This window comes from Littorina saxatilis, linkage group LG2, assembly GCF_037325665.1.
Source record: "Littorina saxatilis isolate snail1 linkage group LG2, US_GU_Lsax_2.0, whole genome shotgun sequence".
NCBI lineage: Eukaryota > Metazoa > Mollusca > Gastropoda > Littorinimorpha > Littorinidae > Littorina > Littorina saxatilis.
Window position 1 is genome coordinate 99,963,255 of NC_090246.1, and position 15,000 is coordinate 99,978,254.

At 42.3% G+C, this 15,000-nt stretch overlaps 1 protein-coding gene across 3 annotated transcripts in view; it reads left to right on the top strand.

Moving 5' to 3' along the window:
* The window catches only part of LOC138960327 (trinucleotide repeat-containing gene 18 protein-like), a 208,001-nt gene that overhangs the window by 20,549 nt on the left and 172,452 nt on the right, over positions 1-15,000 (top strand). For all 3 annotated transcript variants that reach the window (XR_011453945.1, XM_070332186.1, XM_070332187.1), the window contains exon 2: positions 1,197-1,628. Coding sequence is in view for 2 of the 3 variants with exons in the window: in XM_070332186.1 (XP_070188287.1) it covers positions 1,415-1,628 (214 nt within the window). In the remaining variant the exon portion in view is untranslated. The remainder of the gene's footprint in view (positions 1-1,196; positions 1,629-15,000) is intronic.

Here is a 15,000-nt window from a genome sequence, read left to right on the forward strand (position 1 = left end):
TCTCAAGGATTACGCATAGTTTAAGTAGTTATGACGTGGGCTCATTCCAGCGGGAAGTCTCCTGTTGCTAAGAAACTGGCTCGATTTAGTGAATGAAGGTGCGTTGCCTTGGTGCTCGCTTTGTTTGTCAACACTTCTGTTAAACTCTTAGCATCGTGCGTCATAAGATAAAAGATGTGAATCTCACAACTTGACAAACAGAAGAGAGAGAGAGAGAGAGAGAGAGAGAGAGAGAGAGAGAGAGAGAGAGAGAGAGAGAGAGAGAGAGAGAGAGAGAGAGAGAGAGAGAGAGAGAGAGAGAGAGAGAGAGAGAGAGAGAGAGAGGTGTGACCGCCATCTGTTGGCCAACATAGGAAGTCCAACAACAACAACAAAATTAACAAAACAGTTTATTCCGTTTTAGCTGTTCGCAAACAATCACCAGTGCAAGTCTCCGCCGTTACAATGTTTTTGCTTATTCGTAGTTGAAGAAAAAGCACAAAATATATATACTCGCGGAAACAGACCATGCTATTTATTATGTGCGAATTAATGGTGTAGTCTACATGTTTCGGAGAGACGCTCTCTAAACACTACATCAAGGCTTCGTGGGCATAAATATTATGCTGACAGAAATGGCGGCAGAATTATTTGCATGCCTTTAACATCAAACAGGGTTCACGTAACATCATACGCTATACGTAGCATCATGATAAACTTCTGTAATGGAAGGATATGTCACAACTGAGAGAAAGAGGCGTTCTTCAAAACGAACAGAACCTTTTGTTCTTCTCTGAAGTGAAATCACTTTGCTCAAATTTAGACTGAGAGACGAGTGTAGGAAGGTAAAACGACAATAGTAGTTATAAGCATTAATTAATTATATCAAATGATTGATCAAAGACTGGGAAAGATGACAGATTTCTTTTTACTTTTGTTCATCCTTTCTGTATTCCCCCCCCCCCCCCCACGTAATAAAACTGTTGCAAATATAAGCCAAGAAAATATACAGGAAGGGGCGCGGGTTGATAGATAATGAAAGAGAGAGATGTGCTGTAGTTTATCTATTTATTCATTTATTTATTCATGGCACTGGCAGTCATCACCAGACAACCGATTGAAGAGAATACTCAAGTTATTAGCCTCTTAACTATGGAAGCCAAACACAGCGCAAACACTATATAATGAACACTCACCGTGGTGTTTTTCCTCTCCAGAAATGAAGAGGATGATCGTCCAACAGGCATCCGCCTCACACCCCAGTTTGACTCAACAAATCGGCGGAGATAACAAAACGTAAACGTCAGTCACGACTATGACGCATTCCTGGAATACCGCACCCGCCACTGACCTGGTCACGGATACCCTGAAGCTCCATCCACCCCGAATAGCTGTAGCACACAGCCACCCGTGCTGAGTGCCAGGGGTCACCGTCATGGATAGCCGGGTGGATTTCGCGCTGGACAGAGGTCGTCTACTTGCCTCCAACCTCCCGCCCGGGTCTTTGGGACCTATGACGTCATACGGAAATGACCTCACGAGGGCGGGGGTGACGGAGCTGGCGCGTACCGCTACGCCGGCGACTATGACGTCACTGGCGCAATACCAGAGTCGTTTCTTACCATCGACGATGTCCATGCATTCTCCAGGTAAGTTTTTTTCCTCGCTCTATGAAGCTGTGAAAGAAAGAGAGAGAGAAAAAAAATAAAGCAAAGAACTACTTTTTTTTTAAAAGAATGAAAGGAAGGAAGGAAGAACGCAAAAAAGTAATATTGCTGATTAAACTTCTGTGCAAACTTTGTATACATGTTTTTTTCTCATCCGTTTGTAGACAATAATGTGTGATCCATTTTTTTCTGTCCAGTGTTTTTGTTGCGGAGTTTAATTTCATTTAATTACCAAACGTGCAAACGATCTCTTTGCCCAGGCTTTGTATACTTTTTTCCTGTTCTTTTTTGTTGTTTTGTAATCCTTTTTTTTATTGTTTTACTGAAACCGGTTATATTAGTGTTTGAGTTGTACGTTTATTGGGAACCAAAGCAGTCAGGCTTGACTACTGCATTTCACAATATGTTTTCAATAATTTTGTTTTTTTCAAACATATTTGAGATTCTTTTTCTTTCTGGCCGGCTCCGCACTGTCCAAACTAAAATCGCTCAGGATACGACAAGCTTCTTATCGGTGTTTTTGTGGTGACCGCTTGTTACGTTGAATTGTATCTTGTCTTTTAGTGTAGGATGGGGTCAGATTTGACGTAAAGTTGTGTTGTTATTTTTTCGCGATATCCGCAAGGGACAGTAACATTTTAAGTAAATTAAAAAAAAATTCAACCAAAAAAACAGAAAAGAGAAAATACTAAAATAGGATAAATGTATTAGTACTATTACATTGCGACATTAATCGTAGTTCGTGTTTGATAGCAGCTGTTATGATATGTTTAGCACCTAAGTATGCATATTTTCGGGATCGATTCACGATTCGCATTGTGCAGTATTTTACATGTACATTGCGAAATTTGACCGCCACAAAGAAATACATGTAGTAACATTTTTGTGTTCTGCAAATAAGCTGATAGTGATACGGAGCGATAACCCTAATAATGTTTGCTTTTCAAAAGATCGCTGCGATTAAAGATTCTTTAGTGCCTGTTTTTGTTTTGTTGTGTTGCATTCTGCTTGTGTGGACGTCTGTACTTTTGTTCAATAGTTGAACAGGTAGGGGGAAGAAAACGGCATTAAATCCTTAAGTTTTTGAAACTCGTAAAATGTATGGAAATGTATGGTCCGTCCACAGAACTAGAGATGTTGCCTTTCACGTATTAAAATTAAATTTTACCACGTAGCATTTTTCTTCAAAAATTAAATCTGCAAAGACTAGTGTCGGAAACTGCATGGAGGTCTTCTATATATATTTCTTTGAATGTTTCGTCGAGGATCGTTCTTCGGCAAGCAGCATCAAAGACAGGAAAATGAGATCGGGCAAGCAGCATCAAAGACAGGACAATGAGATCGGTCAAGCAGCATCAAAGACAGGAAAATGAGATCGGGCAAGCAGCATCAAAGACAGGACAATGAGATCGGGCAAGCAGCATCAAAGACAGGAAAATGAGATCGGGCAAGCAGCATCAAAGACAGGACAATGAGATCGGGCAAGCAGCATCAAAGACAGGACAATGAGATCGGGCAAGCAGCATCAAAGACAGGAAAATGAGATGGGGCAAGCAGCATCAAAGACAGGACAATGAGATCGGGCAAGTAGCATCAAAGACAGGACAATGAGATCGGGCAAGCAGCATCAAAGACAGGACAATGAGATCGGGCAAGCAGCATCAAAGACAGGACAATGAGATCGGGCAAGCAGCATCAAAGACAGGACAATGAGATCGGGCAAGCAGCATCAAAGACAGGACAATGAGATCGGGCAAGCAGCATCAAAGACAGGACAATGAGATCGGGCAAGCAGCATCAAAGACAGGACCATGAGATCGGGCAAGCAGCATCAAAGACAGGACAATGAGATCGGGCAAGCAGCATCAAAGACAGGACAATGGGATCGGGCAAGCAGCATCAAAGACAGGACAATGAGATCGGGCAAGCAGCATCAAAGACAGGACAATGAGATCGGGCAAGCAGCATCAAAGACAGGACAATGAGATCGGGCAAGCAGCATCAAAGACAGGACAATGAGATCGGGCAAGCAGCATCAAAGACAGGACAATGAGATCGGGCAAGCAGCATCAAAGACAGGACAATGAGATCGGGCAAGCAGCATCAAAGACAGGACAATGAGATCGGGCAAGCAGCATCAAAGACAGGACAATGAGATCGGGCAAGCAGCATCAAAGACAGGACAATGGGATCGGGCAAGCAGCATCGAAGACAGGACAATGAGATCGGAACATGCGCTGTTAGCGAACATCGTGGCCGACTGTGAACCAAATAAACTGTCTGCCGTTTAAAAAAAAAACTGACGGCTTTGCATGTTTAAAGCCAGTGCTTGAAAACAGTTGTGTCGGTTTGAAAGATGTTGTTCCGATTGACCCACACGAGGCAAAAAAAGACAAATTTACAACGCTGAAAAGAACTTTCGCGATGTGCGGTCGCGTGCTCCTTTCTGTTGGTGTTTAAAAGCTTGCTGTGTCAGTGGATTTCTGCATAGTTAATTACTCTCCCATTGGTTATTCTAGTATTAAAATTATATACATTATAGTGTGCGTCTCGGACATATGTTCATTAGGCCAAAAAAAAAAATAGGTCTGTTTACGGTAACATAGGCCAAAAAAATAGGGTCGGTAGGTCGGGATTTTTTTTTTCTTTTTTTTTTCTCCAAAAAACCATATTAATTTTTTACGTTATTTTGCCAAAAAAACAAGATTTTTTTTTTCCCCAAATGCCAAAAAAAAAAGTCTAGGGTCGCGCGAAAAAACTAGGGTCGGTCGGGTTACCGTAAACAGACCTATTTTTTTTTTTGGCCTTATACAATTGCGTCTCTGACATGTCATGACACATGATAATTGCATTATACCTTATCGTCTCTGACATGATTACATTATGCTTTTTCCGTCTCGGACAGACAGCTGTCTATTTGTAATTGTCTATATATAGACACGACTGACGTCACAAAAGTGAGTCAGCAAAATGGAGCCAATCCTGATTTAGTTTTTAGATTTTTTGGGTAACAAGACAAACTTAGTGACCGGCACGGTTGGCCTAGTGGTCAGGCGTCCGCCCCGTGATCGGGAGGTCGTGGGTTCGAACCCCGGCCGGGTCATACCTAAGACTTTAAAATTGGCAATCTAGTGGCTGCTCCGCCTGGCGTCTGGCATTATGGGGTTAGTGCTAGGACTGGTTGGTCCGGTGTCAGAATAATGTGACTGGGTGAGAAATGAAGCCTGTGCTGCAACTTCTGTCTTGTGTGTGGCGCACGTTATATGTCAAAGCAGCACCGCCCTGATATGGCCCTTCGTGGTCGGCTGGGCGTTAAACAAACAAACAAACAAACAAACAAACAAACTTAGTGTCACAAATGAAATGCCTTTTGAGCATAAAAATGATGTTTACATAACTCGCAATTTGGTTAGAATCGGAATTGCGACCAGCATAACATTCATTTCCCATCAAGTTACGGTGTACTAATCTTCAATGCCTTTTTGTGCAGAGAAATTCAATCTTCATAATCTTGTAAATGTTAAAAAAAAACTATTGGAAACATGGAAAATCTGTGTTTTATTCTGATAAATGACCCAAAATTGTTGCATATTTCTTTGAGTAAATACTACTCTAAAATTTTGTACAGTTCGAGGGAACGTTTCTTTGTGATGAAAAAAAATGAAATAGTTATAGTGCAATCAGCTGTTTATTCTATAACACGCTACCTCATTCTTAAAACAAAACAAACCAAACCAAGAAAGAAAAAACATTCTACCCCCTCTCCCCAGAAAAAGAAAGAAAAAGAAGAACACACACACACACACACACACACCACACACACACACACACACACACAACACCCATCAAATCAATCAAGCAAACAAAACAAAATAAATACAAAACAGCAGCACCCACACACGGTTCGGACAGTGAAGTCTACGAAGATGCACGAGCTGAGGCAAAGTGATATGTTTCAAGCCGGCTTTTCCGGGTCGTTTTAGTGGAAAAGTCATGATGATCGTTGTAGTTTAGTGGCTAGAAGCGCTGACCAACAAGTGTTCAGATATTTTTCTAATTGTCGTTTCTAGATAGTAAAATATGTGCTGAAAACGGTCAGCTATCGCACCATCAAGAAATCGGTTCCCTAGTACCCCTTTAAGGCTCTGGAACCACCCCGGGTGGCAATATCGGGTCGCAACAAAGAGTGTTCCCCATAGCCGGAAAGAGCCTCAACCGTGAAAGATAGAAAGAAAGGTAATGAACAAAAAAGACGCACAACACCAATGTAAACCATTTGTGTTATCATAATTATATTAAAATATTGATGACCATGGAATAAATGGGTTATTTTTAGATTTCTGACAAAAAATCGCGAAAAATATGACAAATTGTCTTTTTTATAGCCTAAACTATGAAAGATTTAAAGACAAGTATTGAATACAAAAGATAGCAATGGATAATGGCAACAACATTTGCTCTCATTGTTGTACAAAATTGTTGATTGTTTTTTAATACTTTTCCGTTTTTGTGGATTTCACAAAGCATACCAATTAAACGGCAGTCCAGGTAACTCGTCCGAATTTTTGCGGCTAAGAGCCTCAACATTTGAAGATAGAAAGACTATCATTGAACAAAAACTATGGTAAACACTAATGTTAATAACTTTTGATCTCACACTGATATTGAAATATTGATGACCATGCAATTAATGGGCTATTTTCAGATTTGTGGGTACAAAATCGCCCAAAACATGACAAATTGTCTTTTTTCTAGCCTAAACTATGAAAGATTTAAAGACAAGTATTGAATATAAAAGATTGAACGGGATAATAGGAACAACATGTGCCCTCATTGTTGTACAAAATGGTTGATTGTTCTTGAATATTTTCCGTTTTTGTGGATTTCACAAAGCGTACCGATTAATCGGCAACTCGTGTCAATCATCCGAATTATTTCATGCTGCGCCAAAACGATTGAAAATGGATGGAATATTAGTGTTTGAAGACAAAAGGCGCACATTGTCATGTTAAGCATATCTTGTTACACCGTATACACATCAAAATCGTGATAGCTCTTGGTTTGAATGTTACAATGTTTGATTTTGTGCAAGTTGCACACATTGATACTGACAAAATGTAATGATATTCCAGGACAATATATCCAGCGCGCTCTTTGGGTCCCCAAAACACTGTACATGGTGAGTCCCATTGTGCTGCCAAAGTAGAAAATAATTATATTCACTTTAGCGATAGTCCGCAGTAGACGACATCAAATGACACAGACTGTAATGATAACTCAAAACTCGTCATCGCTTTCAGCAAACGCGTCAAAGTCAACCTCCTCATCTTCTTCCTCGTCATCCTCTTCTTCACAACCACCATCTGCCAGAAGATCGATCAGCGACACAGGTAGGATGGGCTTGAGGCACCACACGGGTTCCAGGACACCGTCTGCATTTTTCGTCCATCCCTGCCCCTGGTCGTAGGGTTTGGGCCTCTCCAGAATGCCTTCATGAGCACGCTTGTACAGGGCAACGCGGTGGTTTACTCGCTGAATGTGCGGCATCAGAGCAGATTGGCAGGGAGGCATGCGGGCTAGATCGACCTTACACTTGGACGTGAGTTTCTCCTTGTCTCCCACCATCTTGCGGAGTAGCTTTCCACGAACGACATCAACTGATTTCTCACGACGGTAATTGTACATCAGGCACGTAAACTCTTCCAACTGCTTCACCACCCGAAGTTTGACATCCCAGTCTATGAAAAGACCTTGGAGATGGTGAACCTCCTCGACGATCCAGACTGTCCAAAGGTGGGGAGACATCGCGAACTGGAGAAGGCCGAAATCAAGAAAAGCGAGGAGGCTGTTCAGAGAGTCATCACTGCTGTCAAGAACTTCACGAACCCGTTTTCCATCTCAGACAAAGACAGGCTCTACTCCTTGGCGTCTGGTGCCCCTGTCCGCATGGACGTCGAACAGGACTTGCTTCAGGCAGAAGCTAAAGGCATGGTCGCCAAAACTGACTTCATCACCCACCTTCAAAGTGGAGAGCCAGGAAGCTTCTTTGACACCATAAAGAGGCAGAAACTTAAGACAATGGAGGCTTGCAGCAAGAAGGTCAGGCTCACATCCCCACAAGGAAAGGCCCTCCAGTACCAGGTGCAAAGCGACCTCGCGTTTCTACTTCTCGTCAAGTCACAGCAACTAGACGAACCATTGGACTTGGACAAAGTCATGATGGGTGGTGCTGTACCTCCATCATGCCGCAGCGCTGGGATACAAGAACGCTGTGGTCAGAACCCCGGACACGGACATCTTTGTCATTCTTCTCTACCACGCTGAAGCCATCAAGTTGACTGTATACCTGGATACGGGATCAGGAAAACATCGGCAACTGATCAACCTCTCTGAGCTTGCAGAGTCCCTGGGGCATGACTACTGTGCCACTCTTCTTGGGTTCTATGTGTACAGCGGAGAGGACTGCACCAGTGCATTCAAAGGAAAGGTGAAGGTGGGGCCCTTAAGAAACTGGAGAAAAATCCCAAGTTTCACACGGCATTCAGGCAGCTTGGTGACGACTGGGATGTCAAACTTCGGGTGGTGAAGCAGTTGGAAGAGTTTACGTGCATGATGTACAATTACAGTCGTGAGAAATCAGTTGATGTCGTTCGTGGAAAGCTACTCCGCAAGATGGTGGGAGACAAGGAGAAACTCACGTCCAAGTGTAAGGTCGATCTAGCCCGCATGCCTCCCTGCCAATCTGCTCTGATGCCGCACATTCAGCGAGTAAACCACCGCGTTGCCCTGTACAAGCGTGCTCATATGAAGGCATTCTGGAGAGGCCCAAACCCTACGACCAGGGGCAGGGATGGACGAAAAATGCAGACGGTGTCCTGGAACCCGTGTGGTGCCTCAAGCCCATCCTACCTGTGTCGCTGATCGATCTTCTGGCAGATGGTGGTTGACAGTTGTGAAGAAGAGGATGACGAGGAAGAAGATGAGGAGGTTGACTTTGACGCGTTTGCTGAAAGCGATGACGAGTTTTGAGTTATCATTACAGTCTGTGTCATTTGATGTCGTCTACTGCGGACTATCGCTAAAGTGAATATAATTATTTTCTACTTTGGCACCACAATGGGACTCACCATGTACAGTGTTTTGGGGACCCAAAGAGCGCGCTGGATATATTGTCCTGGAATATCATTACATTTTGTCAGTATCAATGTGTGTAACTTGCACAAAATCAAACATTGTAACATTCAAACCAAGAGCTATCACGATTTTGATGTGTATACGGTGTAACAAGATATGCTTAACATGACAATGTGCGCCTTTTGTCTTCAAACACTAATATTCCATCCATTTTCAATCGTTTTGGCGCAGCATGATATAATTCGGATGATTGACACGGGTTGCCGATTAATCGGTATGCTTTGTGAAATCCACAAAAACAGAAAATATTCAAGAACAATCAACAATTTTGTACAACAATGAGTGCAAATGTTGTTGCTATTATCCCGTGCAATCTTTTATATTCAATACTTGTCTTTAAATCTTTCATAGTTTAGGCTAGAAAAAAGACAATTTGTCATGTTTTGGGCGATTTTGTACCCACAAATCTGAAAATAGCCCATTAATTGCATGGTCATCAATATTTCAATATCAGTGTGAGATCAAAAGTTATTAACATTAGTGTTTACCATAGTTTTTGTTCAATGATAGTCTTTCTATCTTCAAATGTTGAGGCTCTTAGCCGCAAAAATTCGGACGAGTTACCTGGACTGCCGTTTAATTGGTATGCTTTGTGAAATCCACAAAAACGAAAAAGTATTAAAAAACAATCAACAATTTTGTACAACAATGAGAGCAAATGTTGTTGCCATTATCCATTGCTATCTTTTGTGTTCAATACTTGTCTTTAAATCTTTCATAGTTTAGGCTATAAAAAAGACAATTTGTCATGTTTTTCGCGATTTTTTGTCAGAAATCTAAAAATAACCCATTTATTCCATGGTCATCAATATTTTAATATAAGTATGATAACACAAATGGTTCACATTGGTGTTGTGCGTCTTTTTTGTTCAATACCTTTCTTTCTATCTTTCACGGTTGAGGCTCTTTCCGGCTATGGGGAACACTCTCTGTTGCGACCCGATATTGCCACCCGGGGTGGTTCCAGAGCCTTAAAGGGGTACTAGGGAACCGATTTCTTGATGGTGCGATAGCTGACCGTTTTCAGCACATATTTTACTATCTAGAAACGACAATTAGAAAAATATCTGAACACTTGTTGGTCAGCGCTTCTAGCAACCGTACTATTGACCAATGTTGATGAACAGGAAGATAAAGTTACCCCTCTCCGCATTTTACCTGAGCATCGCCGCCGTCGTCCAAAGATTAAGGGTAGCTCAGTCTCAAGACGAAACGTGTTTCATATTGACAACACTTTTTATTATTATTATTATTATTATTATTATTATTATTATTATTATTATGAACATTTGTGCGCCTAATCTAAATATAGCCCTAGGCGCTTACAAAATATACAATACATAGTGAACATTATACGAAACACAAATCGACAAGGACCAAGACACTCGGACTCATACACTCGCAGACAGACGCACAGCGAGAACGCGACGCACTCACTCATACCAACTACAGGCACATGCATTCTGAAGACGGAAAAACAGTCATAAATAAATAAATAAATTATTGGATACATAAAGTTAGTTGAGAGAAGAAGAATAGAGCTGGAAAGGGAAGAAGAAGGAGACAGATTAAGGACCAGCAGGAGAGGGGGATGGGTGGTCATTAACAGAGTAGTGAGGGAAGAGGTGTGTTTTGAGTGAGGTTTTGAATGATTGCATAGATGTGGAGTGCCTGAGTGAGTGCGGGAGTTGGTTCCAGATGGATGGGGCCTGGTAAGAGAAGGTATGAATCGACTCCGGGCTCAGCGGCCAAAGATTATCATCAAGAATAAGATAATGACTAGACGTAATCACCAACCACTCTCATTACATGCTACCACACTTTTATCGATTTCTGTCCCTTCCCAAAGAGGAATGCAACCGAGTCAGTGAGTGGCTGCGCCAAGATGCAGCATAATGACCTCAGAGGTCACACAAAGACTTCCAAAGTCCAGCCGTCTGACCACCCCGAGGTGAAGACAAAAGACTGGACACTACCAAAAGTCACGACCCGGTCACTGCTGCAGCAACCGCGCACCCCCCTTGTTTGGTTTCTCCGACTTGTCTGCACAATTTTCATTTTCGAGAGGGCTGATATGTCCTTGGCACGCACCCTCACTGGCCGCCAGGGGGCAGTGTTATTGATGACGTTGACAGCAGACGACGTCGTCTATCTTGTCGTGCTGATGACGTGCGCATTTTATGCGCTCTGACAGTTACGGATTGGATTGTTTTTAATGGAATTCATACGCTAACTCGCAGTTACAGTCCTGCTTTCATTTCTCTTTTTAAAGAACGCCGAAAGGGGATTGATATTTTCTGATTTGCTTGTTTTCTTTTTGTGTTATTTTGATGTACAACACATGCAAACACAGACAGAGACGGGGACGCACAAAACACACACACACACACACAACACACACACACACGCACGTACTCACGCACGCACGCACACACACACACACACACACACACGCACGCACACACACACTCACACACACACACACAAACACAAACACATGCCTGCCGGACTCATCTGTGCTTTCTCGAGACGTCGGTTCTAAGCTAGCTGACAATTAATGACCCGAGAATCAGCCCAGCCAAGCACAACTTGAACCCTAGCGAAAAATCCATTAATTAAGGATTCAGCCTGATTAATTAGCCTGGCTTTAAAGTCTGGCCTTATGCTGGAAGGGAAACTCGGGCTCGACATAAATCCGAATTTGATGGAAAATGCTTTCGCGCCTTAGGACATTCTACCCTCAGGATTGTCAGTGGACAAAGAGAGAACGGTTTGATCCGGCACTTTATTGATGGCGGGTAGTTATTCGCGCGCAGACCGTGTTCAAATATTTAAGCCGGACTTTTTGTTATTTGTCGTCGTTGTCGTTGCCGTGAGCATTGTCCGAGCCGTCGTCAGAGTTGTAATAGAGTATATTTCATCCTTGATAGAATAGTTCTGTTAGGTGATGGAATTTATCAAATAGGCACTGCAGTAACCTGAACTTGTTTTTTAACATATTTTTTCCTTTCATTTTTTTGGTGGTGTTTGCAAACATTATTAAATGTATTTACGCTTGTTTAACTTTACAAGAGAAGCTGAACAAATTTGACACCTGATTTATTTGTGTTTGTCATTTATGGCTTTCTCAGTAGTACCACATATCCCGCTACAGCAAAATGTGTGATCTCTCTTCTTATCTTGTTACCCGCATTGGCTTAAAATCATGTTTATTTCAAGAGTTTGGAAGAAAAGTGTGGCAATTTTTGGAAGAGAATATTTGTAACGAGGCTTACTGCACATTTTTGTAAATGACGTACGTACACTTCGACTATATTATCATTTTTGACGATGACTGTAGCACCAGTTGTGAACAGTGTTCTGCGTGTGCAGTCAAAACTGATGGATCTGTTTTAAGTTGATAACTGAATAAATCACATTACAGGATTCTCGGCTTACGAACGGCATTGTAATGAAGTGTTTCAATTTTATTTCCCTTGCATCCATGTAGCAACACATTGCATACATGGCACTTCTTACGATAAATTATCTTGTAATAAATATAATGAACGTCAGTAATGCTCAATGTAGAAATAAATTAATGATATAAAACTAATAAAGAAATAAACGTTTGTAACCATATTTTAAATGTGATTGTATATAACCAAACGGGGAATTAAATGTTGTTTTTTTGGCCGCGCTTTCTTACCGCAAGACAACCTGCGTAACGAGACAGTAATTTACGATATGTTTTCCGGCCACACACTACAGCGAGAGCTTTGGAAACCACCAATCTACATGTGTCTTTTTGTACGAGTTTGTTTGTACGTACGAGTTCACGTCGTATTTGTTTTAATCAAACACTCAGCCGTGTCTAACAGCGCCAGCGTGAGTAGAGCAATACAATGGGAACTGCACTGAGAGTCACGCACGACCTGAGAGAGAACCACCACCGTGGTTTTCTGCACAAGCTTTTTGGCACTAAATTGTCCGAAACACGTTGCCAATTGACCCCATGTTACCTAGTGTACTTCTTGAACTTCCTGTCCTCCGGCGCATGCGCGAACATGGCGGGCAACGGAAACCTGTAATTTTACAAGCAGAGTACGTTTTTATGAAGTTAGGCAGTCTTGTGTCAAGGTAGAGTGTTATATCAATGAGTTCAGAAACTGTGTGTTGTGAACATGAAGAAATGGCAACTTTCTGAAAACTCCCTCCCCCCAAAATGTGGGTAGTGTTCACTGTGTTTACACGACTAAAGACTGGTTGTGGAACTGGATAAAATTACAAGCAAAAAAAAAACAAAAAAACAACAAGAAGCAACTATACAACGAAATTAGCAACTCCGTTGGGAAAGAAAAATTGTTTCACCAGAGTAGGTTTTACGAGACTGAGAGATAAGTTTTCACATGTGAGCTCGTGAGTGTGAAGGGAATGATTTAAGGTTGAGGCAGAGAGACTACACACCGCCCGGCCCTGGTTGAGGCAGAGAGACTACACACCGCCCGGCCTTGGTTGAGGCATAGAGACTACACACTGCGCCCGGCCCTGGTTGAGGCAGAGAGACTACACACCGCCCGGCCCTGGTTGAGGTCAGCACGGAAAATATCGCACAAGTGTTTCCCTTTATATTTACAAAGGGTGCGGCTCCAGATGCAAATAATATAATTATTATATGGTGCCAGAACACTCCGGGAATGGTGGAAATTGTATCCGCTTTAGACACGGGAGAATGGCGCCTGGGCTGACCAGTTTACATCCATGGTGTAGAATATCATGTAGCGGGAGACCCGTGAGAACTGTGGAGAGTGCGTGTGATTAGCATCAACTCGTGTTACGCTGTAGCCGATCTTCATGGAAGGATAAAAGAAGCGCCTTTGATTGGACGTGCAGGTTCTTAGTTGTTTACATAGATGGTCTCACTGTTTTGGGATAAGCTGAGGAATATGAGACTGTACCTGCAGTCCTGCAAAGGCAGGCAATGAACATACAACAAATGTCTCGTGTGGTGGCTAACTTTTGATGATATTTTATTAGGGGCCCCGTTAGTATGTATACTCCACCTGACTGACGTCTTTGATATATATTTTGTCCGTGGAAACTTCTAGCTCCTCAGTTTATTTCTGATACCAGATCATAAACTCATATCTGTTTCCTTTGTTCTTTGTATACATGTCCGTTGCACGCGAGAGTTTGTATGTGAGCGTGCGCGTGCAATTTCCGAACAAAGACAGCATGAATGGACCGAGCTTTGTACGAGGCTGCTCTGTGAAGGAAAGATGTAAGAAGTGTGCCGTCATAAAATTTCCCTTAGATTTTTTTTGTTTTATTTCGGGAACTGAATCCGAGTTAATTCTCTTACTTCAAACACAAGGAGATGACAGTAAAGACGTGGTCTGTGACTGACATTCAGTGTACACAACGACAAACGGTCGTGATGTAGAATAGGTTGCGGCCAACCAGAATCGTGAGGATGAAAAGAGCACGGAGATTAAATTGATGTGATGTTATGCAAGTGGCCGTTATATGTCGCCAGTAAGCCGATTATGCACGTGGATATTTTAGCATAATTCAACACATAAACGAGTACTTACCAAGTTGGCTCCGCGTACATACGGGTAATGGCTATCCGTACGCATGCGTATCTCACAATTCCCGCAGTTTCAAGTCGGGAAACTGCGAGCAATGGAATTATATACAATCGAGGTATTGCGCGCGTATCTGCGATTCCCTGTTTGAATCGAGAAAATGTAACTGGTGTATTAGATCATTTTAATTTGTTTTACTTGGAGGAGGGGGGAGGGGGGGGGGGGGCACTGTTTAAACACCAATTCAAACAAACAGTCACAATCATCGCAAATTATGTTGTAGTGATATTAGACTAATATCGTGCTGTAGTCACGCCCAAGCCGCTTCCGCTGCAGATCCTCTTACAATCCTTCAGTAAATTTCGATGGACGCTATTCCATTCTCTTACATATATACATAGCATGCAATCAGTATTATTATTTTCTGCGCAGAACTTAATCCCGCAGAATTCATTGCACTTACGGTTTGTTGCCCAACGGCTGAGCTTTATATTCTGTGGCGGAAATGGAGCTTACGCCCCAGGGATCAAAGACCATTTGGCCAGAAGGACTGAGCACTTTCGAGCAGTCTTCTCAGACGACAGCGCCAGTTG